The sequence below is a fragment of the Hypomesus nipponensis genome, chromosome 1 (genome assembly GCF_054491055.1).
Source record: "Hypomesus nipponensis isolate SF chromosome 1, ASM5449105v1, whole genome shotgun sequence".
NCBI classification, from domain to species: domain Eukaryota; kingdom Metazoa; phylum Chordata; class Actinopteri; order Osmeriformes; family Osmeridae; genus Hypomesus; species Hypomesus nipponensis.
In genome coordinates, this window is record NC_140361.1 from 10,380,563 (window position 1) to 10,406,110 (window position 25,548).

The 25,548-nt window shown below is 41.8% G+C and overlaps 5 protein-coding genes across 14 annotated transcripts; 1 reads left to right on the forward strand and 4 right to left on the reverse strand.

Annotated features, from left to right (window-relative positions):
• Nucleotides 1-917: 917 nt before the first annotated feature.
• Nucleotides 918-2,743, reverse strand: mid1ip1l (MID1 interacting protein 1, like). The gene is made up of 2 exons (XM_084689627.1): nucleotides 2,603-2,743; nucleotides 918-2,095 (listed from the first exon to the last, which is right to left on the reverse strand). Exon 2 carries the CDS (start codon nucleotides 1,999-2,001, stop codon nucleotides 1,507-1,509), a length of 495 nt encoding a protein of 164 aa, XP_084545753.1. The 5' UTR covers nucleotides 2,002-2,095; nucleotides 2,603-2,743; the 3' UTR covers nucleotides 918-1,506.
• Nucleotides 2,744-3,254: 511 nt separating this feature from the next.
• tspan6 (tetraspanin 6) lies at nucleotides 3,255-7,125 on the reverse strand. Of its 3 annotated transcripts, none has more exons than XM_084689814.1 (8): nucleotides 6,903-7,125; nucleotides 5,625-5,813; nucleotides 5,446-5,520; nucleotides 5,266-5,361; nucleotides 4,826-4,981; nucleotides 4,602-4,685; nucleotides 4,400-4,484; nucleotides 3,255-3,976 (listed from the first exon to the last, which is right to left on the reverse strand). In XM_084689814.1, exons 1-7 carry the CDS (start codon nucleotides 6,987-6,989, stop codon nucleotides 4,416-4,418), a joined length of 756 nt encoding a protein of 251 aa, XP_084545940.1. In that variant the 5' UTR covers nucleotides 6,990-7,125; the 3' UTR covers nucleotides 3,255-3,976; nucleotides 4,400-4,415. The 3 variants fall into 3 exon arrangements, with proteins under 3 accessions (XP_084545940.1, XP_084546001.1, XP_084545864.1); XM_084689875.1 differs by having other exon boundaries at nucleotides 3,255-3,997; XM_084689738.1 differs by having other exon boundaries at nucleotides 3,255-4,094.
• Nucleotides 7,126-7,658: 533 nt separating this feature from the next.
• srpx2 (sushi-repeat containing protein X-linked 2) lies at nucleotides 7,659-14,195 on the forward strand. Of its 4 annotated transcripts, none has more exons than XM_084689978.1 (11): nucleotides 7,943-7,965; nucleotides 10,133-10,257; nucleotides 10,785-10,862; nucleotides 11,031-11,222; nucleotides 11,421-11,597; nucleotides 11,944-12,067; nucleotides 12,145-12,266; nucleotides 12,503-12,682; nucleotides 12,760-12,893; nucleotides 13,014-13,135; nucleotides 13,223-14,195. In XM_084689978.1, the coding sequence occupies exons 3-11, from the start codon at nucleotides 10,823-10,825 to the stop codon at nucleotides 13,401-13,403; spliced, it is 1,272 nt and encodes a 423-aa protein (XP_084546104.1). In that variant the 5' UTR covers nucleotides 7,943-7,965; nucleotides 10,133-10,257; nucleotides 10,785-10,822; the 3' UTR covers nucleotides 13,404-14,195. The 4 variants fall into 4 exon arrangements, with proteins under 4 accessions (XP_084546101.1, XP_084546104.1, XP_084546103.1 ...); XM_084689977.1 differs by lacking the exon at nucleotides 7,943-7,965 and adding an exon at nucleotides 8,570-9,491; XM_084689975.1 differs by lacking the exon at nucleotides 10,133-10,257 and having other exon boundaries at nucleotides 7,659-7,965.
• sytl4 (synaptotagmin-like 4) lies at nucleotides 13,658-21,522 on the reverse strand. 2 transcript variants are annotated; one of them, XM_084689974.1, is made up of 17 exons: nucleotides 21,434-21,522; nucleotides 19,758-19,936; nucleotides 19,535-19,594; nucleotides 18,937-19,046; nucleotides 18,669-18,786; nucleotides 18,348-18,485; nucleotides 18,155-18,251; nucleotides 17,959-18,058; nucleotides 17,737-17,837; nucleotides 17,498-17,587; nucleotides 16,875-17,053; nucleotides 16,363-16,465; nucleotides 15,354-15,515; nucleotides 15,154-15,259; nucleotides 14,944-15,052; nucleotides 14,619-14,827; nucleotides 13,658-14,366 (listed from the first exon to the last, which is right to left on the reverse strand). In XM_084689974.1, exons 2-17 carry the CDS (start codon nucleotides 19,874-19,876, stop codon nucleotides 14,218-14,220), a joined length of 1,950 nt encoding a protein of 649 aa, XP_084546100.1. In that variant the 5' UTR covers nucleotides 19,877-19,936; nucleotides 21,434-21,522; the 3' UTR covers nucleotides 13,658-14,217. The 2 variants fall into 2 exon arrangements, with proteins under 2 accessions (XP_084546100.1, XP_084546098.1); XM_084689972.1 differs by having other exon boundaries at nucleotides 19,379-19,594.
• A 213-nt stretch (nucleotides 21,523-21,735) lies between these two features.
• On the reverse strand, nucleotides 21,736-24,717 carry tyw2 (tRNA wybutosine-synthesizing protein 2). Of its 4 annotated transcripts, none has more exons than XM_084699077.1 (8): nucleotides 24,482-24,717; nucleotides 24,292-24,351; nucleotides 24,032-24,200; nucleotides 23,716-23,914; nucleotides 23,454-23,604; nucleotides 23,248-23,357; nucleotides 22,348-22,505; nucleotides 21,736-22,269 (listed from the first exon to the last, which is right to left on the reverse strand). In XM_084699077.1, the coding sequence occupies exons 2-8, from the start codon at nucleotides 24,342-24,344 to the stop codon at nucleotides 21,886-21,888; spliced, it is 1,224 nt and encodes a 407-aa protein (XP_084555203.1). In that variant the 5' UTR covers nucleotides 24,345-24,351; nucleotides 24,482-24,717; the 3' UTR covers nucleotides 21,736-21,885. The 4 variants fall into 4 exon arrangements, with proteins under 4 accessions (XP_084555203.1, XP_084555205.1, XP_084555204.1 ...); XM_084699079.1 differs by having other exon boundaries at nucleotides 21,736-22,050; nucleotides 22,165-22,269; nucleotides 24,292-24,717; XM_084699078.1 differs by having other exon boundaries at nucleotides 22,348-22,466; nucleotides 24,292-24,717.
• Between the last annotated feature and the right edge of the window lie 831 nt (nucleotides 24,718-25,548).

Below are 25,548 nucleotides of genomic sequence, written 5' to 3' on the forward strand. Positions count from 1 at the left end.
TTGGTGGAGCTGTTGCTAAGGGGAGGGGTTGAGAGAGTGATGTAGGTGGGAGTGGGTGATATTGGCTAAATCCCAACGAATAATATGTGTCTGATTTCTGATAGAGAAAGGGTTTCAAACAAGACCCACCCTTTATATATTTGTTACCAGCATTTTTGTATTGAATAATGAGTATTGGTTAAGAATTGGGTCTTGCCAAAAGAACATTTGGCAGGTCAACGGCTTGCTGTCCCACCACAATAAACACCTACAGTGTATCTTATCATGCCCATGTGTATTTACCTAGGTCAATTCTTTATAGCTGCTTACAAAACCCTGATCTGAGCAGCTTAGTTATGTCAAAAAAAGACATTACACTGAAAAAACAGGAAAACTGCTAATGGAGTGAAATTGGTTATATTACGCACCATTGAAAATTGTACATTTCAACATTCTTGCACAAAGTTGGTCCTCTTCAAAGTATTGTTTCTGTTCAAAGGTGATGTAGTCTCAAGAAGTCCCCATTTATGATTCATGAGCACAGAACCTCCTTAATGTCAAGAGAACCTGCTTTCAGTTATTGTTCCAGATCACCTCTAGAAAAGCAAAAGAACTCCCAAATGCATCACTTAACTTGCATACACTTACCATACTTTGGTAAGTGCAGCATGTTTATATAACAGTTAACACGTTAAAGCATGTTTTATCACGTCACTCCACATTCCTCAGTAGTAAGAACAAACAAGTGTCTTTTCAACAAAGGGGGTCTAATGCGATAAAGTAAAGATGACACTCATGCTGAACCTTGACCACTAGTTCCATTCACTGTCAGGACAAACTGAAAGTACATAAACATGTGTTTGAATTCTTTATTCTGTGTTTACTGCATCTCTGCTTAATATAAAAAGTTCAAATACTCAAGTGACAATACACAGAAATGAAAGTAGCATTAATAGACCTTGTTTATTTTTTTAATATTCAGACATGAACCTACAGAAGGGCTGAAATAAAAACTGTACCAGGAGTGGTGCGTAGTATTCATTTTAAAAATCGAGGCCCTTGAACAGCCCAAGTCCTTAATGTCAAGGAGGGACAGAATAACCAGCATTCCAAATTCTCCTACAGTTAGAAACCGTTACTTTACAGACAAGACAGTTCCAAAGAACCACTTCAATTCCGAGTAGTGAAATGTCAACTCACATGTACCAGAGCCACAATTAAAACTATACTCAAAGCTCTGCAAACCATTTTAATAGAACATAACAAACACTGCATAACAGTTTGACTTCATTGCCTTCACACGTTGAGGGCCATGTGTAGGTATCAATCAGATTGGTTTACAGTGATGATTAGCAGAGATTTAAGAAAGAGGGGGGGGGGAGATGAGACACTGCTCAGACAGGATTGAGAAGTCACAAGGTAGTTCTGGTCAGCTCACACATCTTCCATTAGGAGTGTGAGGCCTCCCATGACAGTGCAGGCCACGCTTGCAAGTCAAGCAGTCCATATAGAATCCAAACGTGGCTCCTATCTCATGAAGTTGCCACCTCCAATTTCTCTTTTGTAGCGGTTAGTGAGGTGGTCTGCCTGCACTGTGAGTTTAGACAGGACACCAAACAACCCTCTAAGATGGTAGTGGAACTGGTCCTCCAGGTCTGAGCCCTCTTCACCAGGGAGGCCCCCTGTCACAGGCTGCTGCTCCTCTTGCTTGACCGCCATTTCCAGGAAACTGGCCCCACCGCTCATCTCCCTCTTAATTAGGCCCCATTCCATGTCGTTCTTGATAGACTTCAGTAGGAGGTAGTGTTCGTACATGTCCCTTTGCTTGTTGGGAAAAGGCTCGTTGTTGTTTTCCACCACCTCTGGGGGATGGCTCGCTTGCTGCTCCTCCAACGGCACATCCCGCAGGAGGCTTGGCACCATAATGGTCTCGTCCATGTTGTTGGCTGCTGCGATGAAGCGGTGCATCACGTTGATGAGGGAGTGCTTGTTGCTCACGGTGTCGTTGCTAATCTGCATCATTGTGAAGGCTTTACGTTCTACTTGAGTTTCGAAATAAACAGGTGGAGTCAGGCAGTGTTCCTTAGTGGATAGGCTTGTCGATTCAAATTCACATCTGTAAGATGGAAGTGAAGATCGTTAGGGTAGGAGAACATGGATGTCTGAATTGTTACATTTTAATCCAACAATAACCCATGTGCATCGAGGTCGACTGACGAACATGGTTCCCTGGGAAGTGCTAACATTGTAGGCCATCAATATTAAACGCGCTGCAAGACGCTCAGGCACTGCTTTCATTCACAAAGAATCATTCTGATTTACAATAGTTGCATGACAATATTGTCCGAGGAGCCCCAAAATTACTGCATTAGCCGACTAGAAGGCTCTTCATAACGGAGCTTAAAGGCTTAACCTGACTTGCTACCGGCGCATCTCTTCCTGCCAGTCATCGGTTTATCGATTGCTAATCAAAATCAGATAAACATCCTTGATGTTATTACTTCAACGTAGGTGCCTTCAATTATATTAACCACATATAACATTTAATTGATATGAGTAATTTCGGGCATCCGTTTGACCTTGCCCTTATACAGAGGAAATAGATCGGGAAAAGGCTACTGACCTGAATCAGATGGAAACCTGAGCAAACGTTTCGATGATGAGCAGATGAAAACCAATTCCAAAACGTAAGCAACTCAGGCTTCTATCTCCATCTGCCTGGAAGAAAAGTATGGACTTCCTCAAGCTATTGAAAAGAACCGTGAGCTTTTATAGTGGCAACGCCGGGTGCATAAACACGCCCTCTTCTTTTTCTAGAGAAGAAGGCGTGATCATGGACTGAGCGACAATGATAAAGACCAATTAGAGATCACATTAGGGTATGTGTCTGTCAAGCGATGCTTTGTGGATTTGTCTGCGTAGCCACTACCATACGACTAAACAATATGGATGCTGTCACGGTTTCATCCACATAGCATACCGTGTAATCTTATTTTGACTAATATAGCATTTTTCGAGGAACAGCGTTAATTTACAAGAATTTGAATCTATATTCTACGTAACAAAATATGTATTTGTGTGCAGTCAATACTGCCACCTAGAGTATTTTTTGTATGAAGCCTCTAAACTGCAGTTTCTCAGTGTTTCACTTTCGTTCACTGTATTTAGTTACTTTTATTGTAATCTATTAATAAGATTGCTATATTTAGCTATTTAAGTATAAACCCTTTATGGTTATAACCTTAAGAGGTTTAGGTGTGCGAAAAAAAAGTTTTAAAAAAAATGTAAGAACATTAAACATCTTTATTTTTTTCAAGTATTTCACATGCTGTTTCCACAAATGAACACAAAAACAATTAACACTGAGGATTAACTGACGAAAAGAAGGCTATATGAATAATGTATTGAGATATGATCAACATAGACAGCAATGCAAAACGACTGGGAATGCTGAGTGAAATATTACAAACATTATGATGGTGGCATTACTTTCCTCCACACACTATTTCAGACCATATTGAAACATGTTTTTTTTTTCTATTTAAATTTCAATGGAATTAAATTTGTGGTTGTACCAGATGTTCAAATACACCAAGACCAACTTCCTGTAGTGTTGTGGTGGTCTAAAGAATGCCCTCTTACCATTTTAATGCCATATAGAATATCATATAGAATATGCATATACACAAAATGCCCATTCACAACAATATCAGAGGATAGCCATTACTAACAAGAGCTGCAAAATGGATAGCTGTTCACACTTTGTATGAGTCAACTACAACTGTTATGCATACTGACATACTTAGATCACATTGTTTTGGAGTTTATAAGTCAATCAAAGGAACACTAGTCAAGGAATCACACAAACCACTATTCAAGCTCAGGAGAAATGTATTAACAAGCTAAATGACTAAACTTCTGGAGATGACAATGGGTATCCCTCATGATGTCCATTCACTTTTTTCTTCTTGTCTGGTTGCAATCGGAAGGTCAAAATCTAAAAAGCAGCAACAATGTCCTATAAAAGACATACATAACTAATAATACACATGACAGAATAAAACGATGTAAGTTCCCTTTGAGTAAATTTGCACCGTGCTCTGCTCATCAATACCCTAAAATAAAATAAAAATTACATATCAGATGTCTGTAGTAGCCAACATGCCCTTGAGATCACCAGTATTGGGGATTTCAGTGACATCTGACCCAGATAACAATACAATCCCACATCATTCTTTAAAATGTCCTTAACACACAATTTGTACTTAGTTTTAACTTCAGGAGATGTGCTAAGTAGTTTTAGACCGTGTTGCAATACTAATTCTGTTTCCGATTGTTAGATAAGCTCTAAATATAGAGAGTTCAAATAGAAGGATATGGATCCCTACAGTGAGCCTATAGCCACAGTGCTGGGTATTACCTGTGGAAGGGCACAGCTAGACCATCTCATACTGGTTGTTGGTGATGTATCGAGACAAGCAGCAGGCCAGAAATATCCCAATGAGCTAATCCAAAATAAAGGGCGTTAGTGTAGATATGAAGACAATATGCATTTAACCCCTATTACCACATTGTAAACAAGACTGTTTTCATTCATTTAGCTCAAGTGTTCATTTTGTTACCTGGAAAAATGCTATTCCAAAAGATATTCCTGCAATTATTCCCAGATTGGATTCCATCACAGAGGTCACCAGTGTGACACAGCCCTAAACATGAGGACAGAAATGTACGTGCTTTTATTTATATGATCATTTTGTGCCACTGCAGTAATACAACCATTTCAATGCTAGACTGTTGGATATCATATCACAATATTGAAAAGTGTCTCAAATGGCAGAGCACTCACCTTATCAAACACCTCCGTTCCGAATTTGGTAGGATCTTTGACAGTCTCAGAGGTGCAGTCAGCATGTGGCTTACAACAGCTTTTAGGAATGCCGTTTTGTTTGAAATAATCTGTCTCGATCCAGTCTGTGTAGTTCTGCGTCCCACAGCATTGCAACTGCACAAATGTGGACATGGCAAAAAATTAATATAATATTAATCATTGTCTGATGGGCTATACTACAAAAATGTAATTACTGTCAAGTTCAACATGTATAAAAGATAATATAGAATAAGATAAATGTATCTATCTGGATAACAACTTTTATTCAGCTGGGGTCTTGAAATGGATGTCAGGTAGCCATCGGTTCAAAACCTGTTCCAGAAGCAAATTTCTGTGGCTTTCCCAAACAAATAAGTCCTTTAAAAGTAAAGTACGGCTTGGATTTGAGATGTACTCACAGTCCTCTGAATAGTGTCCACTGCAATGCTTCTGGTGTCATTCATATTGTAGTTCTTCTCAGCCTCTCCATAAGCCTTATATATAATAGCCTTGATCTGCAGGACATGGAAATGTGGGTTTGTTTGTGTTGTGGCCAAATGGTAAGGTGGTGTATTGTTAATTTTGTGCCAATTTCTCACCTCGTGCCGGAATATGAAGCCAGAAACTCCTGCCACAAGCTCAGCAAGGAACACTAAAGTCAGGAACATGGCATACTGAAGGCAAAGGAATACAAACAAATACAAGCGGTCAAACTGTTATCAAAACTACAGTAGAAACAACCCAAGATGATGTTTTGAATACAAAATGCTGCCCTCACCATCTTCAACATCCACGGGCTACCGCGGCATGTAGCAAAGCAACCAAACAGGCCAAAGATAACAATAATGGCCCCAGTTCCTATGAGGACATATGGTGCGTTGGTGCTAGTGTCAGAGGCCAGGGAGATAAAGGCTTCCAGATTCACCTTCCCCCACACTCCAACAGCCAGGAGGATCACCCCTGTGAACTAGGATAAAGCATGGTCAGTCAGCGACATACATAATGCAGGGTCCGAGAAGAGATGTTTCAGAGGTTTGGGCTATTTCTGTGACACAAAAGCCAAGATTTACGGCTCAGACTACCTTACTAATTATACACCGCAGGTAGACCTATCAATTACATTGTGTAGTGCAAGCACTTGCTGGTGGCCAGGACAAGGGGCCATATCTCAGAAAGCTTTGAGGTTTTCACACTAGCCTGTAAACAGGTTTTCCTAAGGCAGTAAGAAGTAAACATGCCCCCCAGCAACCAATAGTGTTCAGTTTCATCTGCTGTCTTTCACCCTCCATGCATCACCTAAGATGACCATTAGTTAGTACAAAACTCATTAGTGCCCTGAGCCATGAAAAATACTAATCAACATTTATCTTAGCTGTCATAAAGAACAGTGTTGTCGTGAACTTTGAACCAAGTAAATGCACCTCTTATATTCAATGGTCATGGAAAGAAACATGACAAAACAGATCTCAAGCTAATTAAATCACAGCCATCGTTGCAAAGAGTTGGCAAAACGTAATATTGCAAACCCATCTAAAATGTGTTTAAACAAACGACAAACAAATACCATATTAGGGATGACTTGCATGGGGTTCTAAAACAAGTTAAACTCTTTGTAGCTAGTTGTAACCTGGTAGAACTTTGTGTTGTTGACAACATCTGGTACTTTGACTACGTAAACTATTCCAACACGGATTAAACACTAAGGAGGGAAAGCGCTAACAATCATCGAATGATAAATCACAATGCCTACAAACATAATGATTATGTTTGACCAAATCAACGTCTCCAATATAAATGATACAGAAAAAACTGTTTTCGTATAGGCAAAGTAATTAGCTACATTCTGCAAAGGGTGGTGGCGTCGTTGAAACAGTTTAAAATGTATGAGGTTTATGGAAACATTTAAATACGACTGGTAGTTTTTACTACTCGCATCAATTGCCATTTTTCTGGCGTTGACCATAACTCCTTTGTTGATCCGTGTCATGTTGGCACCGACGCTAATTTAGCCCATTGTTACCTCGGCGTCAGTTTATAAGATGCAAAAAAAACTTACCCAAAATATGAGACTGTAAGAAATGAGAAACGTCTTTAAACATGTTATCACAGGTTTTGTTTGAAGCCGTCTTGACGGTGGAGACATGATGATTATTTCTCCGAGTTTATCTCTGATACTTGTCGTGAAATAAAGAAAAAACTTTCACTGCGCCCCTCTGGGAAGAAGAAAAAACTTTCCCGATAAATCGAGGTCCAATCCAAGGAGAAGGGAAGTGTCGTCAGTATTCCAAATCCACTTTCCTGTAAAAAAAAAAAAAAAAAAAAATTGCCAATGTATTTGGGGCATTGATTCGGCTGGCGTTGATGTGCTGGATGCGCGTCACTAGTAAAAACTACGATTGTCTTTTATGGAACAATTAAATAATAGTAAAAATAACCTAAACTTCTTTGGCATTATTATATTACACTCATATTACACTCATATTACTAAAATTGATAGCCTACATCATGTTGTAAGAGTAGACTAAAATATGTAGCCTAGGTTTTTGCACTAACTATTGCATTGGGCTGTGTTTAACTTTATTTCACCTTATATTTTGTTTTCGTAATGTTCTATGATCATCTGTGTGTATTAACCTAATCACGGTAGCCTATAGTGTAGGACTAAATGTGATAGAAGTGCCCCATGATAAGAGGAAAATAGGCTACATTTTAAAACATTGATTTTCATTGTAAATCTTGTCGACTGAGACACAGTCAAAGGTCTAATAGTGTCCCCCAGCGGTAGGCCTACGTATTCGAATCACGCAATGATAGGTGAGGATCTCTTGCGGAGCCAATTTGATTTGGTGGACTTTCGGGACTCGAATTTTTTTTGTTAATATTAGATACTAGTATACTACAGTATTCTTTTGTAGACAAAAATAACCACATCTTGAACTCTGTGTATGTTTGGAACTAGCCGTCGACAGATAGATACTTTAGTTTATCTGAAATAGGCTCATTTTCCTCAACTAGAACTTTAGCCTACTACAAAAGTGTCGGAATGTCACACAGACATAGGCTTATACTCCTATTGTATATTTATTTTGTAAGCGATGTATTGGGACTTAACGATGAAGGTACAGTACAATTACTATCGCTTGTTTTATTCTTTCGGCTTTTAGGCTAGAGTGCAGGCTACTTTTACAGACTTGACGACGCTCGGTCTGCGTACATATGATTGGCCAAGCAGATAGGCAAATTCTCTTCATTGTGCTTCCAAGTAGAATATGTATCTTATTTCGTGACTTACTGTATATTTATTCCGTTTTTATTGATAAAAACGAATATTTCTGAGACGGGTTAGTCGTGCATTCACGACCACATTCATTTCTAAGATCTGCATTACATTCCATGCCATGGGGAAATACCTTCATCACCGCAGCAATATGATTTATATTAGGTGCAGATGTGCTGGGGTCTGTGATAGGGCTGATGGAGTGTTGACTCATCCCTTACCTCTTATTCCTAAGACAAGAACAAAGAGGACCATACAGGGCCATCCATAACTCCATAACTCACTTAACATGATAACACTTGTAACTAATATTAACCTAAAATGTGATTTGATTACAGTAGGCTATAAAAACTGTGTGAAGAGTGATTCAAATGCTATTTCATTTTTATTAACCAACTGATAATAATTTGTTCTTACACATTTGCTAATTACTTTCATCTATTTAGGTCCTGTCGGCACATAGATGCCATTAAGGGCTCGGAGCCACAGGGGCATAAGTGCCATGTTGGGCAAAACGGATTAATTGGATTTGTATAGCCCTTTTTACAAGCAATATCACAAAGGGCTTCAAATAGAACTGCACCCAAACCAACCTAAAAGGAAACACTCAGAAAATGGAAGACACCTTGGAAGGAGTAATTCAGTGACAGCCTATATCAAATGACAGCTCTCATGAGATTATTTCAGTGACAATAACACACAACTGAAATGAAAATGTGCTTAAAATAAAACTGAAAGGCAATAACAATAACAGTAAAAGTGGGATGGTGGGCAATTATTATTTTTTGGCTCTCCTGTAAAATGTGAGCTCTCACTGTGAACTGCTGTGTAGTCAGCTGCTTCTCTGATGTGGAACAGGAACTCCCTCCCAGATCAGTGTAATTACAATGCAGCTCTAATCATCAGCTAATTACTGTGTCCAAGGACCAGCTGTGGCAGGACCTTAAGGGGACAGTGATTTGAGTCACCAGAGATCCACCCAACCTACACATCCATTATAAGGCAAACCCCTAAATTGGAAATGTAGTTGTCTAAAGAAGGCAAGGTCCTTAGCAGCAATTTCCTACATTTCTTGGGGATAGGCATTAGCTCAGTGGTAGAGCACTTGAGGTTACTGGGTTAAATCCTTACCGGATGTTGCTTTGGGTAAAAGCGTCTGCTAAATGAATTTATTTTACATTCTTGGGATGCCTGGCTGATTATGTTTGAGAAGCAGTGCATTTGTTTATTCGTTTCTTTCCTCATCAGCACAAATAGAGAAATACAAATTGCTCATCTGTAACTAATTAAAACAGTGTCTACAAGGACAATCTGTCCACACAGCTCACAGTGGGTCTACCATGAACAGTGGAACACACTCTCCCCAAGGTGACTCATACCTCCTTCTTGGATGTTCTCCTAGTAGAGACCGCTGCATGAGTTCCTGGTAAAGTAAGCTATGAGGACAGGCTGCCCTGAGAGCTGTGGGATGTGTGCCCCAGATTCATGTCAGAGTCTGGGTATTTTACAAGCTCCCCACCACAACCAGCTCAGCACCACCACTCACCAGCCCATCATCAGTGTCACGGAAAATAGATGTCAGACCACTAATACAGGAATTCAGGGAAAGTCAGCAACTGCAATTGGTGACCATCATCAAATGTGTGCTGTCTCAGAATCTGTGCTGTTTCAGAAGCCAAAGAGTTAGTTCATGTTGTTAAACTCCACTTGGATTTGTGTACATGAGGGAGTCTGGAGGCTTTCATTCAGGTTAGGTGTTTATGCTTGAAAGTAGATGAGTCTTCTCGGGGGCTGGGGAATTGATGAAATGTAGTCTGGATCACTGCAAGATTTTCCAGTGGAGGTTAAGGTGCTGGTGGAAAGTAATCACATTGCCATTATAAACATGTGATTTTGTCATAGTGTAGTATAGTTGTTCTGAAATACATAAAGTCAACTGTTTTTTAATTACACTTTAGCTAGTGAGTAAGGCTTCTTTTTCTGTTATCGGACCACTTTCTGTTTACAAGGACTCTGAAAACAGGCCATAGAAGAAGGAAAATTATAGTTCCCCACTCTTCTATGTAAACATGAGTGTTCCAGAAGGGATCATGTTCATGAAATGGAACAAACCACAAAAGCTGGGAAAGAAGGGGTAGGTTGAAAGGAAAGATTCTGCTTCTTGGTTAAAAGACAAACATCTTTCCTCATCTAAGATTAGACCTCTGAAATATTCTCTAATATAAAAATAATTTCTAATAGATGTAATTATATTTCATTTATAAGTATACAAAGACACTAGATGTCTGTCTTTAGTTAAAGACTTCTGACTGCTTTTTAATATTCTCTGGAGGGCTTCTCGTTCCCTTATTGAAAATCCACATGTTTAAAATATCATTGAGCTGGCTCACAGAGGGACTTCACATCAGGCCGTGTAAAAATAAATGCTGAAGTACCTTCTCTCCTTGGCCTATATTAAGCCATGGAAGCCTGGTTGGTGTTTTAACTAACATTTTCCTGAACATCAACTCAATTAGCATTTACTGCAGGGAAAACAGAACAAGGAAGTAACTTATCATCAGTGTGCACATTTACAACAAATTCATGCTCCCAATAGGCTCTGTTTTATGAGACTTGCTTGTAAATTACTGATTACAGCTAATAATAAATTGCTGGTTTCAGGCTTTCCAACCACAGTGCACAGCAGCTACAATGAGGTGATGCCCGAGGAAGATTACGCTCCCCGCCTAGACTACAGAAGTAAGTGAGGGACACAAATGCACTAAACTAACCAGAAAACACCTAAACCTTAACGTGTGGATCATTGTTGGGTTGACATAAATATTTCTAGAATGTACTTGGGACTTGATTGTGCTCTGATCACTGTGTAGAGTACTGTTGAGTTCTCACAGGGTTCTCTTGACACAGATCCACATTGGTGTCACTCTCTGAGCCTGGCCAATGGGGAGGTGACGTGTTTCTCCCCCCGAGGAGGGAACTACCATAGCACGCTGGGAACGCGCTGCTTGATGACCTGCGACCGTGGTTACAGACTGCTGGGCAGAACGTCCGTGCAGTGCATGGCCAACCGCCGCTGGTCCGGCACCATGCACTGCCGCAGTACGTGCTTGTTCAACACACACAGAAGATTGATAGTGATAGCTCATGGAATCAGTTCCCTGTTGTCTGTAATACATGCTTTATGCTTAAACATATTGCTGTGTGTTGTTGTTTTCTCTTACAAAACCTTATAATGGCAGACTTTATGAGTTGTCTCGTGTGCCACCTTGCTATGTGTTTGGTGTGCTGGTTCCACAGGGGTGCGTTGCCGTGTGTTGCCTCTTATCTTGCATGGCACGTACACCTGCACCCAGGGCTTCGTGGTGGACTCCCGCTGTGACTTCACCTGTGACCCAGGCTACAGGATGGAGGGGGAACACTCTCGCACTTGCCTGGAGGGGGGGTCATGGGGCGGCTCTGAGCCCATCTGTGCAGGTACAGGTCCTGTGGTTCACTTGTTCTTCTAATGCAAACTAAAACAAGCACAACCTTAATTCTGTACAAAATGAGAGCTACCCAAAGGCCCACCCCTTCCTGTCCACCACCAGACAGGATGCACATTTTTTCTTGTGTCATGTTTCTTCTGCCTATTTTCAAATCTTCATAACAGGCCTCTCTTTGAAATTAGTTAGAAATAAGTTAAATTGACCCAAACAGACATAATGTTATCAGTACTGTTAACTTTATTGTTGCTGTTGCCCTTGGTTACTACTTAACTTATATTTAGCAGTCTTAAAAGCAAAATGATGTGGATTTATTTACAAACCTGGTGTTGTTTCAGATCACGACCCTCCAAAAATCAGGTGTCCTCTGTCTAGAATTAAGGTTGCAGAGCCTGGGAAACTTACTGCCACTGTCTCCTGGGAAGCCCCTGTTGCCACGGACACTGCTGATAAAACACTAAAGTATGTCACTGTTCCACCAGACATTTCTCTCTTTTTTACATTTAATGTGACACCTTTTTTTAAATCTTTGATTGCAGTGTAATACTGGTGAGTGAATTGCCTGAAACAGGCTTCAAAGAGGGGACAAATGTTGTCCAGTACAAAGTATATGACCAAGCCAGGAACAGGGCTACCTGCAGGTTTATTGTGCGTGTTGAGGGTAAGGCACAGCACAGTGGTCAATATCAGAGATTGGCATGACATATAAGTGACTTTTGTTTTACCATACCATGGAAACTTCACAAACGTAAAGTGACACACACTGGTAGGTATCATGAACTGCAACAAACACATAAGACAAACGTTTATGTATTCATAGGCAAACAGTCAAATATCCTTGAATGAATATGAACATTTATAGGTTACAGTCGAAAGATCTCCTGAATTTCTCCCCAGTGAGGAGGTGTCCGGTCCTTAAACCTCCTCTGCATGGCTACGTCACCTGCTCCTCCGATGGGAATAACTATGGAGCGGAGTGTGTGAGTCACTGTGACGGGGGCTACGAGAGGAGGGGAGCCTCCTCCCGTGTCTGCCAGTTTGACCACAGCTGGACCCACGAACCTGCTGAGTGTATTGGTCAGTACTGAGGACATATCTTAACGTCTTTAACATACTCATGTACTAATACACACTAATTGTGGTTGTGTGTGTAGCTATGGAGTTTAAAGCTGATGCGAGGTCAGCCTCTGACCTTCTGGAACAGTTCTATGAGAAAAGGAGGCTCCTGATTGTGTCGGCGCCCAACATTGCTGATCAGGACTACAAGCTCCAGAACCTAATGATACAGGTGAGAGAAGGATCAACACAGAGAGGCAGAGAGAGGGAAATCAAGTAGATGGGCGGGGGAAGAAGGGGAAACTTCTGACCACATTACCTGACCAGAGCAGTGTATGATTGCCATGTTTAGAAAGCAAGCTGTGGCCTGGAGCTGAGGCATGTGACAGTGATCGAGCTGGTGGGTTCGCCTCCAAGAGAGAGGGGGCGCATCAAGGACCGTCGGCTGGGCCCTAAGGTCATCGAGGGCTTGAGGTAGGACGTCTTTGCTTAGATCACCATCAACTTCATCCTTAATCTCTTGATGTCAAAGGATGTCAAATGCAATGTGTTGTGGTGTAGGCTGGCCCTGAGAATCTCCAGATCCTACTTCAACATGGTGCTGCTGGATAAGCAGAGTGTGGACCGAGAGAGATTCATCACCACCACCACCTCAGACGAGCTCTTCTCACACATTGATGACTACCTGCTGGACGAGGAGGAGCGAAACAGGCTAGAACTGTATAGGGACCACTGTGACTAGATACACAGTGCGCCCCCTGGTGGATGCTGGAGAGTACCGTCACCCCTCAGTCCTTGAGGAAATGATCTGCGTTGTAGAGATTTTACATAAGCAGACTTTAAATTTGTCTACTGCAGGACAAGAGGGGGAACTAGGAACACAAATGTATTTTGGAGGTAGTCATTGTTTGAGTCTGTCTCAAAGTATTGTTGATTTTTATACCTTTTAACATTTTCATTAACTGCACAGGTATAACTAACATTAATGATTACAGGTTTAGTCAGTTCATATATTTATTATGTGAATAAAATATTTTATACAGGCATGATTCAAAATAAACTTAAGTTTAAACTTAAAATGTTAAAATAATTAAAATATTTGAAATACAATATTTACCTTGCTGTCTACAAATGAAGAGCATTGTGTATAAGAATACAAATATGTAATTTTGTGAAACAACAATATTTACATATATATATATTCACTACAAGCTTGATGTCTCCATAAATCATTAGTAAGGATGCTAGCTAGATGATCTGTATGTAACTGGATAACTAGTGCAAGAGAAAAGCACCCCCTTTAAAACCACTGTTTATAATGAGTAGTGCTTTCAGTGTACAAAAAGTACACTATTCTGTAAGTGCTACATTTGATTTAAAATGCCTTTAACAAGTAAAAAATCATAACGACAAGATTAAAGATACAAATCTAAACTTTCAAGAAGGCCATGGGTGTGGTGTTTGTGGGTACAATAAAACAGGATCCGCAGATAGTCATGATAATTGTGAAACCTGATAAATCATTGTGGCTTTACATCTGTGTCCAGGCACTATCCTTACTTGCCCTGGTTCTTGCCCATAGAGGACCGCAATGGAAGAGTACCCTCTGCCCATGAGTCAGGGTACTGCATCATCTTCTCCCACAGACTCACTTCCTCCCCGGCTGAGTCCATTTCCACATCCTCCTTTCCCACTTTCATTGTGCCTGAGAAGATGTAGCACACACAATATACTGTTAAGGTCTGCATTGATGCACACTACAATCAAACTTTTCAAGCACTAAGCAAGTAAGCAAATAGTAAAGTATGTAGCTTTGTGTGTGAATTTAGCTGCAATTCAAATCACCTCATAGCAGCTTAATTGTCAACAATGTATTCAACATGCGCATACTGCTGATGTTTGGGAAGATGTGTTTTCCTTCTCATCCAATCAGCTGGTGGTCTCGTCTGTGCCCTACCTGTGCCTGTGCTGAGGCGAACTCCCCCCAGGAAGTCATTCGAGCCCATGGCCTCCCTGTCCCACACGGTCAGTTCCAAGCTCATGGTCCTCAGCTGCTCCAGAGACATCTCCTTGTACACAAACGTGTGGTCATAGTGAGGGTTCAGAGTCTTCTTCACCACCGGAGTCTTCTTCTTAGTGGACTTGGCCTTAGCTGGCAACAAGTACCTGAGTTACCAGAAACATGACAAGTAACAAATTATGAAACATCCAAAAGTGAATGATTATCGGGAAGTTGTTTTGAAGGTGAATCTGAGTAATGAAGTGAACAAGGTGCTGCTAACCCCTTTACAAAGGAATCTGACGTGTCCCCTGCTTTCATAGCCGTCAGGTTTTTTGCCTCTTTGATAAGGATGTGTAACTCCCCTCCTTCCTCTGTCTTCGCCTTCTTGCCTTAGGGAGGCAGGAACACACAAATGTCAGACAGAGAACCTCTCCCACAGTCTCACGCAGCAGAGCTGACACGAGCTCCCAAGCTCAAAATAATATTTTACCCTTGGTCTTGTCGATGGCTGGGTTTTTGGCTGAGACATACTTCAGAGAGACCACCAGTTCCCCTTTGTACTGGGCGAAGGCCGAGGACTGCCCTGAAGAGGAGGCCTTAGAGAGAGAAGAGAAGCTGATGTAAAACTCCAGTCGACTATTGTGTGAACACTGCGTTATTCTCATGCATAGCTCTGAGTCCATGGCTTACTTTGCCCATCAGTAGCACACACTCCTCCTGTGTGGCGTCGAGGTCCCTGCTGTCCAGTGGTACCTCCACCTCTCCCAGGAAGGCGTTGCGACTGATGCGGCCATGGTGCCACACGGAGAGCAGGAGGGAGCGGAAGGCCAGCTGGGAGCGACTGATGGAGTACTGAAAGAGGGGGGGGGGGAAGAGGAAATGACAGTGAGGAGCAAAAGAGCATAAGTCTGCAGTCTGATTAGTCTTCAGTCTTCAGGTTCAGTTCTTTAATTGTCAGATTTTAAGTCTTCAGGTTTTAAGTCTTTTATTGTCAGATTCACAGAACACAGGGCCAGACTGGGCACTGAAATTCTTAGGACAAGACAACGCAAAGCAACTTTGCATAACATAACATAAGTACACATAACATAGATTACATCTATGACAAGCTCAAATATAGTAAACCTCATATACAAATAATATACAATATTCACTACAGTATACTAAACCTCTAAATACACATAATACACACAATAACCTATACTAACCTTATAAACCTATGCTAACCTAAGACAAGTGAGGTACAATAGTGCAATATTTCTGACAGTGCAACCAGTAGCTGAAAGTGACAGTCTGTCACAGACAGTCACTAGTTCAGGGCCGTGTCACATTTTCCAGGCTTGCTTGCAGAACAAATTAGTTTCCAATGTAATGATTTGTGTAAGCTCCACCTTGTGTATGCAATGTAGCTACACCCAGTGGATTAAAAAATGGGCAGAAACCAAATCAATATTTGTTTGCCGTTTACCACTGCTTTCTTATCTATGTCAACACTAAGCTTCTAGGCTGAAGTTGTGACAGTGTGTGGTTCTCTGCCTGCCACTGAGCATTACATTACATTTAGTCATTTAGCAGACGCTCTTATCCAGAGCGACTTACAGTAAGTACAAAGACAGGTCTAGAGTTCAGAGATGGGTCATTTAGCATCAATCCTAGAAATGTCATGATCCACGTCTAATACCACAATGATAGTCATCACCTTCAAAGTTTCATTGTAGGTGGGGCTGACTGTGTTCCTCTTGATGCTTGTCTTTTTCTTGCTCTGGCGAGACTTGTCGGGGAGAAGGTAACATTTCACATACCTGTAGACCAAAACATTCATATGAGTTTACTTTTTTATTTAGAGCTGCTTGATATCAAGTTTTCCATCTGTTTCAACATCATGTTTAAACTCCACCACACCAGTGACTGGGCTCCACTTCCTGACAATGGATGACTTTCAATTTCCTGTGAAACCTCAGTAATCACCTCAAGGAACCGAGATAAGGGCTGTTATGTAACCAAAGCTTCTGATATGATCTGTTGTCATAACATAACTCAAGGGTATGCATGCAGAGAACAACCATTTTCAACAGTCCTGTTCAGGGGCTGTGATGGTGACATGGTTAAAACAGTTGCCAATCCTTCTGTATGATGACCTGAGGGCCTGACTCATGTGTTCACCACTCATGTGTTCACCCCGGGGTGTCTGAGCCATGGAGGGCCACTCACGGGTTGGAGCGCTGGCGAGTGGCGTCACCGTAGGCCAGGGAGTGGCACTCCTTGATGAGAATGTTGAGGGTCTGGCTGTGTTCATCGTAGCCAAGTGAGAACACAATGTCCCCGCTCACCTCCACGCTGTCATAGTCTCCTGCTTCGCTGTAGATGCTCATGAGACTGCCCAGTGTGCTCTATGGAAACATAAACACACTTTCAGAGTATACAAACGACATCCGTCTCTGCGTTTCAGTACTGTTTGTGCAAGGAGGCTTAAATTAGCTAACTAACTAACTAACTAACTAACTAACTACAGAATCCATTATAGTAAGTTGTACTGCTGAGAAAGATAACCACAAAAGGAAACTACGTCTAGCAAAATTCAAACAAACAAAAGAGGAAGTCAATTACACAAGTCTATGTATTGTACAATAATAATTCACAGACTGTCACATGGAAATTGTACTTTGCGAATTTGCATGCCCAGGGGCAAGTTCGAGTTCAAGCATGTGTAACCATGGTTACCTAATTATAAGTGTTCACTTAGAGCTCGGCATGAACATGGATATGCTGACTGGTCTCAAACGTGTTAGAAATATACATTTCTAAATGTGGAAAGATGACACGAGTGTGTTTACCTTGGAGCCTCTGAGATTGGAGACACTGGAGGCCACAGTCTGTCTATGGATGCTCACCAAGTTATCTATATCCTCATCTTCATCCTCATCCTGGAATCACAACAGGCAACAGTTTTAAAGGATGTTAGAGACAGAGCTAAACTTTACGACACTTGACCTTTCAAAATGACAGTTTACAGGTTGAACTCATTCAAACTGGGTTACATGAGCTCTCCTTAAGACAGGTACGTGGTGCCCACCTGTACATTGAGGCCCGGCACAGACTTGCTCCTGTCCCCCATTGAGGGCGCTCTTGCTTCCTCCTGTTCATCCTTACGCAGATCCACCGTCGACGTGAACTCTGAAAAAGCCCGCAGTCACACACCACCAGGTATTAAAATAGAATCAAATGAAAATAGGCTCGAGTGTACTACTGAACAGCCTCTGGGACCATTTGAGTGGACCATTCCAGACAGGCTCACCGGAGGTCTTAGCACCACGTCTGACACTCTTCTTAAACAGCCTGTCTTCCTCCATGGGTGCACAGCCTGGCCTGGGACTGGCCCGCTTCCCCATCCGGGCCTGGGGACAGAAAGTCGACCAGTCAGAACACTGAGAGCGGTCAGAATGCTGCAAGGTACGTCTTCGCTAGGAGGCAGGAGAGGATCAGTCCCTCACAGTGTCTGTGTTCCAGACAGAGCTCTGGTCGCTGACGCTGTCTGAGACATTCGTACAGGAGCCTGCTGGACTTGACCGACCCGTGGACAGCTCCTTCCTATGGGGCACATACCACTCATAATCAACAGGTTCCCTTAGCTTGGCTCTGTTAGCATGTAGCAGTGACACGTTCTGTGTTTTAAGTGTGTCCTACCTGGTGAGAAGAGGGGTCCCACGTGATGACTCTGTCCCGGTTTTAGAACTGCTCAGACTGGTTTTCTCGGCGGACTCTGTGTCACTGCGCTGGTGCTGCTGCTGCTCTCTAGACTCGACAGCCATCTGGAGTTGTCCCCTATGGTGACATTTAAGAACATATTATCTTATGCTTCCTCGTCAACTGACTCTGATGCCTTGTTCAGCGAGCTAACAGAGGAAACACAGGCTGATGGCAGGGAGTATTAGCATATCAAATATGACTTGCAGTACAACATTCATGAAGTGTGTGTGTGTGTCTGGTGAGGGGGACTCAGCTCACCCCTGGCTGTTGGCTGCCAAGTCCTTCAGCCTGGGCCGGGGGACTGGGGTTGGAGCGCTGAGCTTCATCTCAGAGCTCTGCAGCAGCACCTCTCCCACCGTCTCTCTCTTCTTCACACCTACACAGCACAACAGCTTTTGACTTATGAACTGTAAAGGTTATAGCCTTTCCCACAGCACTGCTGTCACCATTCTATTATTTACAAGAGATTGTTTTTCAGGGGAAACGTCAACATGTCAAAGTACCCAGAACCATTTCCTGTACTCACACGCAGGCTTGTTTTTTAGAGAGGATCTCACAATGTCATGTCCGGTGGTTGAGGAGAAGCGGTTAACTCGCTGGTTATAGAACCAGTCCCCCGTACATTTCTTCATTTCACTGGTTTGAAAAAATAATAATAAATGACCAAAGTAAATTCCTTGTCTGTGCAAACTTTCATGGCGAATAAACACCAATTCTGATTCTGATTCTTTATTAACCCCTTGTGGGCAGAATTTGATAGTACAAACAGTGAAATACATCCAAGCTGAAATGGATTAGTAGTGCAACAGCATGGCAGGAATTAAATAAGGTTATTGATTTTTCAATTTTAGCAGGCAGCCAATAGTTTTAGAAATCTACATAGACTACTACATACAACTATTGTCAATAGAGTGAGATTACTGAGGTGCCTGGAAGAAGGAGTGGTGGAGATAAGGGGGGACTCTTACGCCTCTTTGGCACACACACTGCACACCCAGAATCCATTGGGACGCACAGCTCGGCAGTTGTGGCACACTTGGTGCTTACAGGCCCTACACTGGCAGGAGCTGACTGTCAGGCGAGCCAGTGGCTCCTGGCACCGGCCACAGCTGCGCTCACTGTACCTCCCACTGCTGCGCTTGGCTCCCTTCCTTTTGATGTCCAGCAGCTCCGCCTTCAACTTCCTGGAACAAAGGCCCATTTTTGACACTGTCAAACACTGTAGCGGAATGCTGAATTGTTAATACACAAATGGACATCTCGGGCTACACACAATGTTTCCATGACAGCCAGTGAGGGACACAACAGAGGGAAACTCGACTAACGAGACGCGTCCGAGGATCTCACCGTACGCGTTGCTCCTCAGCCTGCCTCAACTCCTCATCTCTCCTCAGCACCTCCAGGATCAACTCCCGCTCCAACTCAGTCAGGAAGGACAGGTTGATCATGTCTTCTCCCTTGGGCATGACTCCCTCTCTCCCAGGTTACCCCCCCTCCCCGTGGGCTGGTCACCCTAGGACACACACCTGGCCACAATAGGAGGAAACCAGACATTAGCTGGGTGTGGTTAGACTGCAGACTCGGATAGACACCCTTCATGGGGGATGGGGGGGAGGGGAGGAAAGAGACAGATTGAGTGTGGATCAGGACTGTCAAAGGGACTTCCTGATGACGGAGTGACCTTTTCCTCCTCCTCCATGCAGCGAGGCTGCTGCCAGCCTGTCAGAACTTTCTCTGCCCTGCTGGAGATGGGCAATTACAGAGATAGATCCAGCACAGCACCCAGCGTAGCGCCAATCAACTGAGATGACCCCGCAAACTACAGTGAACACAGAAAAAGTCGATATTTGAGCATTTCCCAAAAAGACAGCGTAATCTTCAATGGGGACAATAGACAACCTGGTCTTCACCCATACAAACAAAATATTATAGTATAGCTGTCAGTTGTTGGTAGATACAACAGCACAAAGAACATGATCTTGAAGTCCTGGTACAGTAAATCAAGTTGACAGTAGCATGTATAAATGCCATGTGATGACTAATAGGGACCAGGATCCTTGTGGTTTTAAATCCCAGAGGGAGCCTCCAGCAGGGCAAAAGGTTTTTAGTTGGAATGGGAACAGGAAAGGCAAAAACAACATGAGCTCATCAGTCTGTGGGTTCCCACCCTCTAAGGACACACAGAGGCCGGCAGAGTGTACTGGTTAAACCATTTGTTTAATCCTGACTTCAAGCTTGTCATCAGTTATGTTCCTGTCAGACCATGACTGGTTCTGATAAAGCTCCTAAGACATTTATAAAACAGAGTATGGAGCTTAAAAAGGTGACACTGGTGAGTTGTTGATCATAAAAGGTTGTACAATAGAACCCAGAAAACGTTTTCCTCATTGTTTAAACACTTTACCCGCACCTGATAAAGCAAACACCTGTACAGCAACTTAGATGAGTATTGGGTGACCTCCTTCAAGGAAACGTCTAAGATACAGTCAAGCATTTAATTCTCAAGGCACCTCGTAACATTTTGTATGGTCAATAAAAATGCAATTCCATTCAATTCAGTTAAATAATACATGTAAAATATAACAACACAGTAGTGATGTAACCTATAAATTGCTGTTACAATTTTCTTGTCTTAAATATCAAAAACACGCTTCGGTGTGCATTTGTATCTATCGCAAGACATATGAGACATAATTTCGACAAGAATCTCACGTCATCCATTACATTACAAAGCCTGTGCGAATAAACGAGGTGTAGTCACTTTGGCTATACATAATCGCCGGCAAATAAAGTAACGTCAATTTGTGGATTACACACTAATCAGAGATAACATATTGCACCTGTGGAAGGGCAACTCGCTTTACGACTATGATGTTCATCAACATTCAAACATTTTTTTTTTTTACCATACTCTGATTTACCCTAGACTGACAGAACTAAAAAATGCCGATTCTTCGGAAAAGATTCATCCAAGTGTAAACACGCGAAAATGTATTTGAATAAAGAAATACAAATTTACCAACCTCGACGATTGAATGTTTTCCCAGTTTCCCAAGAGCTCCGTTTGCTCAGCCTGAAACTGTTGACTTTCAGCATTGGTTAGAGACTGCCGAGTTCCGGAAGAAAACTTACTCGTGGAGGGGCGAGGCAAACTGTGCCGTTAACATTTTTCCGTGACAGGTGCATTTCCTAGCTGATATACCCCCATTTTATCGTGAAGTGTAGGCTGGTCCATTATTAAGGAATGTGTAAATTCCAATGTAACGCCACCAAAGATTACTATTGCAATAATATACAATGAAATACACAATTTATTTTTGCTTCGTAATTCACTTTTATTATTAGACCCTATGGTTTTTCAAAACATTTATTAAGGCCTTGGTATACACATGTAATAAGGGGTTTAGCACTACACAGATTATTGTCTGACTTTTTAACATGGCTAACCAAACATGCTGTCAACGTCCAAAGCGGTCTATCTAAACTGGAGTGGCCTGCACTCCAAGTCCAGTACTATGTGGTGTACATGAGGAGCATATGACTTGACATGCTCAATGTGTTGAACGCTAGTCGTCCATGGCTCGACAGTGATGTCCTGTAGCAGAGTGGATATCTGGATAGCCGTGTCATCTGCCCAGGCCTGCCAAACATTTTTGTCTCTTGTCTTAGGTGCTCTCTCGACCGTAGCAATAAAGGAACTTTCACAACCTGTTTTGTGTGGTGGTGAGGTAACATTGTGGTGAATGTGCAATACCCCGCCGGTCTTTCTCTTCAACAGCCGGCACGCAACCGGCCAACTGTCCTGAGAGCTTGGTATGAGGCCCAAATTCACCCGATCAGCAAGATTACACAGCGGCAGCTGAAAAGAGCCATACTTTTAAAAATAATAATTTGAAACATGAAATAATTGGTTTGAGATATACAGATGAAAGTTTACTTGTCGGTTGTCTCCATGGTGAATGGTGCAGAGATGGGACACCCCATTCAGTTGCAGGTTTCTCTTCAGAGCTTCCACTGCATCAGGGTTCCACTCACAAGCGTGAACATGGCTGGCTCCTGCATGCACCAAGAACGGAAGAGTGAAGTAGCCGATACCTGAAAAAGTACCAGTGGACTTGGTTCAGATACAAAGACAAGTTTCTTGGTTTTATTCTATAGCGACATACATCAAGCACCACGTCTTTGGACAGGAAACATTGTTTTTGGTTCTCTCTTCCAGCATGTTAGACAGTAACTATGAGGTTAAAGAACAAAATATTCATGAGTATTGTAATCTATATTAGATAAACCATGCATATGTTACAGCAGCTTTTGCACATAAAATACCTAAAGTATTTATTAATTTGGTTCCACAGCTATGTTTCCAAATCTAGATGTGTATGCAAAACACTAAACCACATAACTTCAAAGAGTAAACTGTACAATGCAAACTAGTAGTAAGCCTGAAAAACATGAAAATCAAGTTTGCTAAAAAAAAAAAGAAAAAGAACCTGGAGAATTCCGGAACAAAGTATTGTTGACAGATATGGACAAAGATTAAATTAGATTATATTGGTGAGACAATGTAAGGAGAGTTCAAAATGTTTCACCAGATATAATAATGTATCCATTTATCAGAAACTATGATCCATAGCGATGTACAGTACAGGAGGGATCATAACTTGCAACCTCTTGATCTGCAGACAAATGCACTAAGCACTGAGCTATACACTCCTCAGATATGCAAAAACAAGGCCGACAGTCCTTATATTCTGTCAAACCCAAAAGTACAGAACCTAAATGTTTCACTGTCCAAGACCTTCTGGTACTCTAGGAAACATTCATATTATTTTTCTACCTGCATATAAATCCACCACAATCTCCCCATGGCAATCAAATGAGGCTATCCTTATCTTCTCAGTGATGTTTCCAGAAGAAAACATGCATTTGGTGACATCAAACTGATACCTAAGAGGAAGTTACAACATGACGTGATACATCTGCCCCATTAGTCATATGCAGATATTGAACAGTTGGGGATATTCTAGGAAGGATTTGACTGACCTGATCCTGTTGTCTACATGAGTGACCCAGTGGTCCTCTCCTAACAGCATGGTCACCACAGGAGTTCTGAACCCATCCTTGGTGATTCGACCCATCTGTGCCAGACGTTCTGCACCCAGCCCATGGGCAACGGCAGGCCACAACTCTGGACCTGATAAATGTTGATTGAAATATATTTAAAAATGTCATGAAAGGGTCTCGTGTGTGTTTGTTTTGCTTAAAAAGCTGATGTGTATCACAGGGTGCAAGGATAGTAGGCTACCTATTTTTTTCCATACTGGCTTAGAGAAACAGTTATCCTCTAAAAGGACCAAATCTCCATGACGCTGAAAACCACATGCAAGGTCCCCTCTGAGATCTTCAGTCCAACCTTCTCCATGAGAATCTAGTAGTTCCTGCATGATTTTCACCAGTTTTTCACTGCTTGTTCTTCCCCTCTTCCTCTTTATAAGCTTAGGAACCTATGCAAGTTGGCACATTTGTTGGCACATTTGTAAAAAGACGGCAAAAATCTTTACAGACAGGAATATCAATAACATCAAAGCATTACATCCACAGTTGATTGTCTCTTTAATTACCGGAATGCGGATGATTTCACACTGACTCTCCGAGGTCACTCTGTGTTGGAGACTGTGCAGGTCAAGCTGTGGCAGGCAGGAAGGCAGGACTGGGATAGCTACTGTTCCGTCAGAGAGCTTCTGCACGGTGTATCTCAGATCAAGACTACCACAAGCTTGAAGATATTTCCTACACAAGACAAACATATTTAGTATGAAACAAGCTATTCGTTGTAGCAAACAACATCAGAGATGTGAAATGTTGATTGCTTGATAGATACCTTAGCTGTTGTGCATGGCGTTGCGACACTCTCAGACTGGGAACACCACTCATTCTAATACTCGAATATCCAAAAGAAACATCAAATTATTCATACAACAAAGAATAACCTGTCATTGAAATCAGAACACAGTAAGTGTGAGAAGTTTGAACGGTTGGTCAAGCCAAGGATAGCCCCTCTGCATCGTTACGTTTTCCAGTCGGACCATTTACAGTGACACACCAATGTCACTATTCCATCGGCAGTAGCGCAGAAAATAAGGCGATAATCCTACGTGTCCGAGTAGCCGCTTGCATTTTCTCCGCATGTTATGTCTGGTTTTCTCCCATATTTTATATGGCACATACGTTAGACATTGATCACGAGTCTTCTACACTTTGATTTTAACTTATTTTTAGCCTAATCACCTTGCTCGACTTGTTTCCTTCAGAGTTTAAACAAAAAATTATATATAGCACATATCCGCAAGGCGGAGCCAAAACACTAAAACAGACAAACCTAAAGCACTGATTCTACCTTAAAGCCTTAGTTAAACAGGTTTTATGCATTCTTGAAAGACTGTAAAGATTAAAATGAGATGAAAAGACAAAATGACACAAAAATTTAAGGTTTAAAAAGAATCCCTTGATTGGTAAGTTATTAGTTATTTATATTGTAGAACCAGTGCCACATATCAAATGTGAACAAACCATTTGATATATTTAATGTATAACATTGTTTATAATAAATGTTCTGTACAAATATTACTTATGTATGAACCACTCAATCCATAGCACAACTTTGTTAAGGATATAGTGTGGTAGGTTTTATTTCTCCTGGGTGGGGAGGCAAAAAAGGCAGTATCTTATGTAAGGGTTGTTTCATATGAATAAACTAGGGAACCATTGTTTGTTCTCTTCTCACTATATGCAGAAGTGTATATAATTTGCACGACATTGTGGAATAGTGTGACAAAGGTCAATCAATCATCAATCTAATCATTTTACTTTTAAGGTATTTTGTCACGGTTGTTTTTACAAAACAAAACATATTTTAAAACATGGTTTAGAACTGAAACAAAAAAAAAAGTAGTTAAATCATAAGAAGCACTATAAAATGTAAGTGATGTGAAGCCCAAGCAGACCCTATAGGCACATTTTCAACCTGGGTTTCCAACTTATTCAAGGCAGCCTTTGACTGGTCATACATTACTCATGAGCCTTAGATGGGGATTCAGAAAGAATGTCTTGTGGGGAGGATGCAGCTCTTCCTCTGCCC

Excerpts from the sequence above, each read along its gene's own strand:
- tspan6 (XM_084689814.1), bottom strand. The coding sequence starts at position 6,989 with ATGTCTCCACCGTCAAGACGGCTTCAAACAAAACCTGTGATAACATGT. Across the intron at positions 4,982-5,265 it reads TGGACACTATTCAGAGGACT|TTGCAATGCTGTGGGACGCA; the intron begins GTGAGTACATCT and ends ACATTTGTGCAG. Across the intron at positions 4,485-4,601 it reads TTGGAATAGCATTTTTCCAG|CTCATTGGGATATTTCTGGC; the intron begins GTAACAAAATGA and ends ATTTTGGATTAG.
- sytl4 (XM_084689972.1), bottom strand. The coding sequence starts at position 19,876 with ATGCCCAAGGGAGAAGACATGATCAACCTGTCCTTCCTGACTGAGTTG. Across the intron at positions 17,588-17,736 it reads TGCCGGGCCTCAATGTACAG|GATGAGGATGAAGATGAGGA; the intron begins GTGGGCACCACG and ends TTGTGATTCCAG. Across the intron at positions 14,828-14,943 it reads TCAGATTCCTTTGTAAAGGG|GTACTTGTTGCCAGCTAAGG; the intron begins GTTAGCAGCACC and ends CTGGTAACTCAG.
- srpx2 (XM_084689975.1), top strand. The coding sequence starts at position 7,890 with ATGTCACACAGACATAGGCTTATACTCCTATTGTATATTTATTTTGTA. Across the intron at positions 12,683-12,759 it reads CGAACCTGCTGAGTGTATTG|CTATGGAGTTTAAAGCTGAT; the intron begins GTCAGTACTGAG and ends TTGTGTGTGTAG. Across the intron at positions 13,136-13,222 it reads AAGGTCATCGAGGGCTTGAG|GCTGGCCCTGAGAATCTCCA; the intron begins GTAGGACGTCTT and ends GTTGTGGTGTAG.
- mid1ip1l (XM_084689627.1), bottom strand. The coding sequence starts at position 2,001 with ATGATGCAGATTAGCAACGACACCGTGAGCAACAAGCACTCCCTCATC.
- tyw2 (XM_084699077.1), bottom strand. The coding sequence starts at position 24,344 with ATGAGTGGTGTTCCCAGTCTGAGAGTGTCGCAACGCCATGCACAACAG. Across the intron at positions 24,201-24,291 it reads CGCCATGCACAACAGCTAAG|GAAATATCTTCAAGCTTGTG; the intron begins GTATCTATCAAG and ends TGTCTTGTGTAG. Across the intron at positions 22,506-23,247 it reads TGTGGTGGATTTATATGCAG|GTATCGGCTACTTCACTCTT; the intron begins GTAGAAAAATAA and ends GTACTTTTTCAG.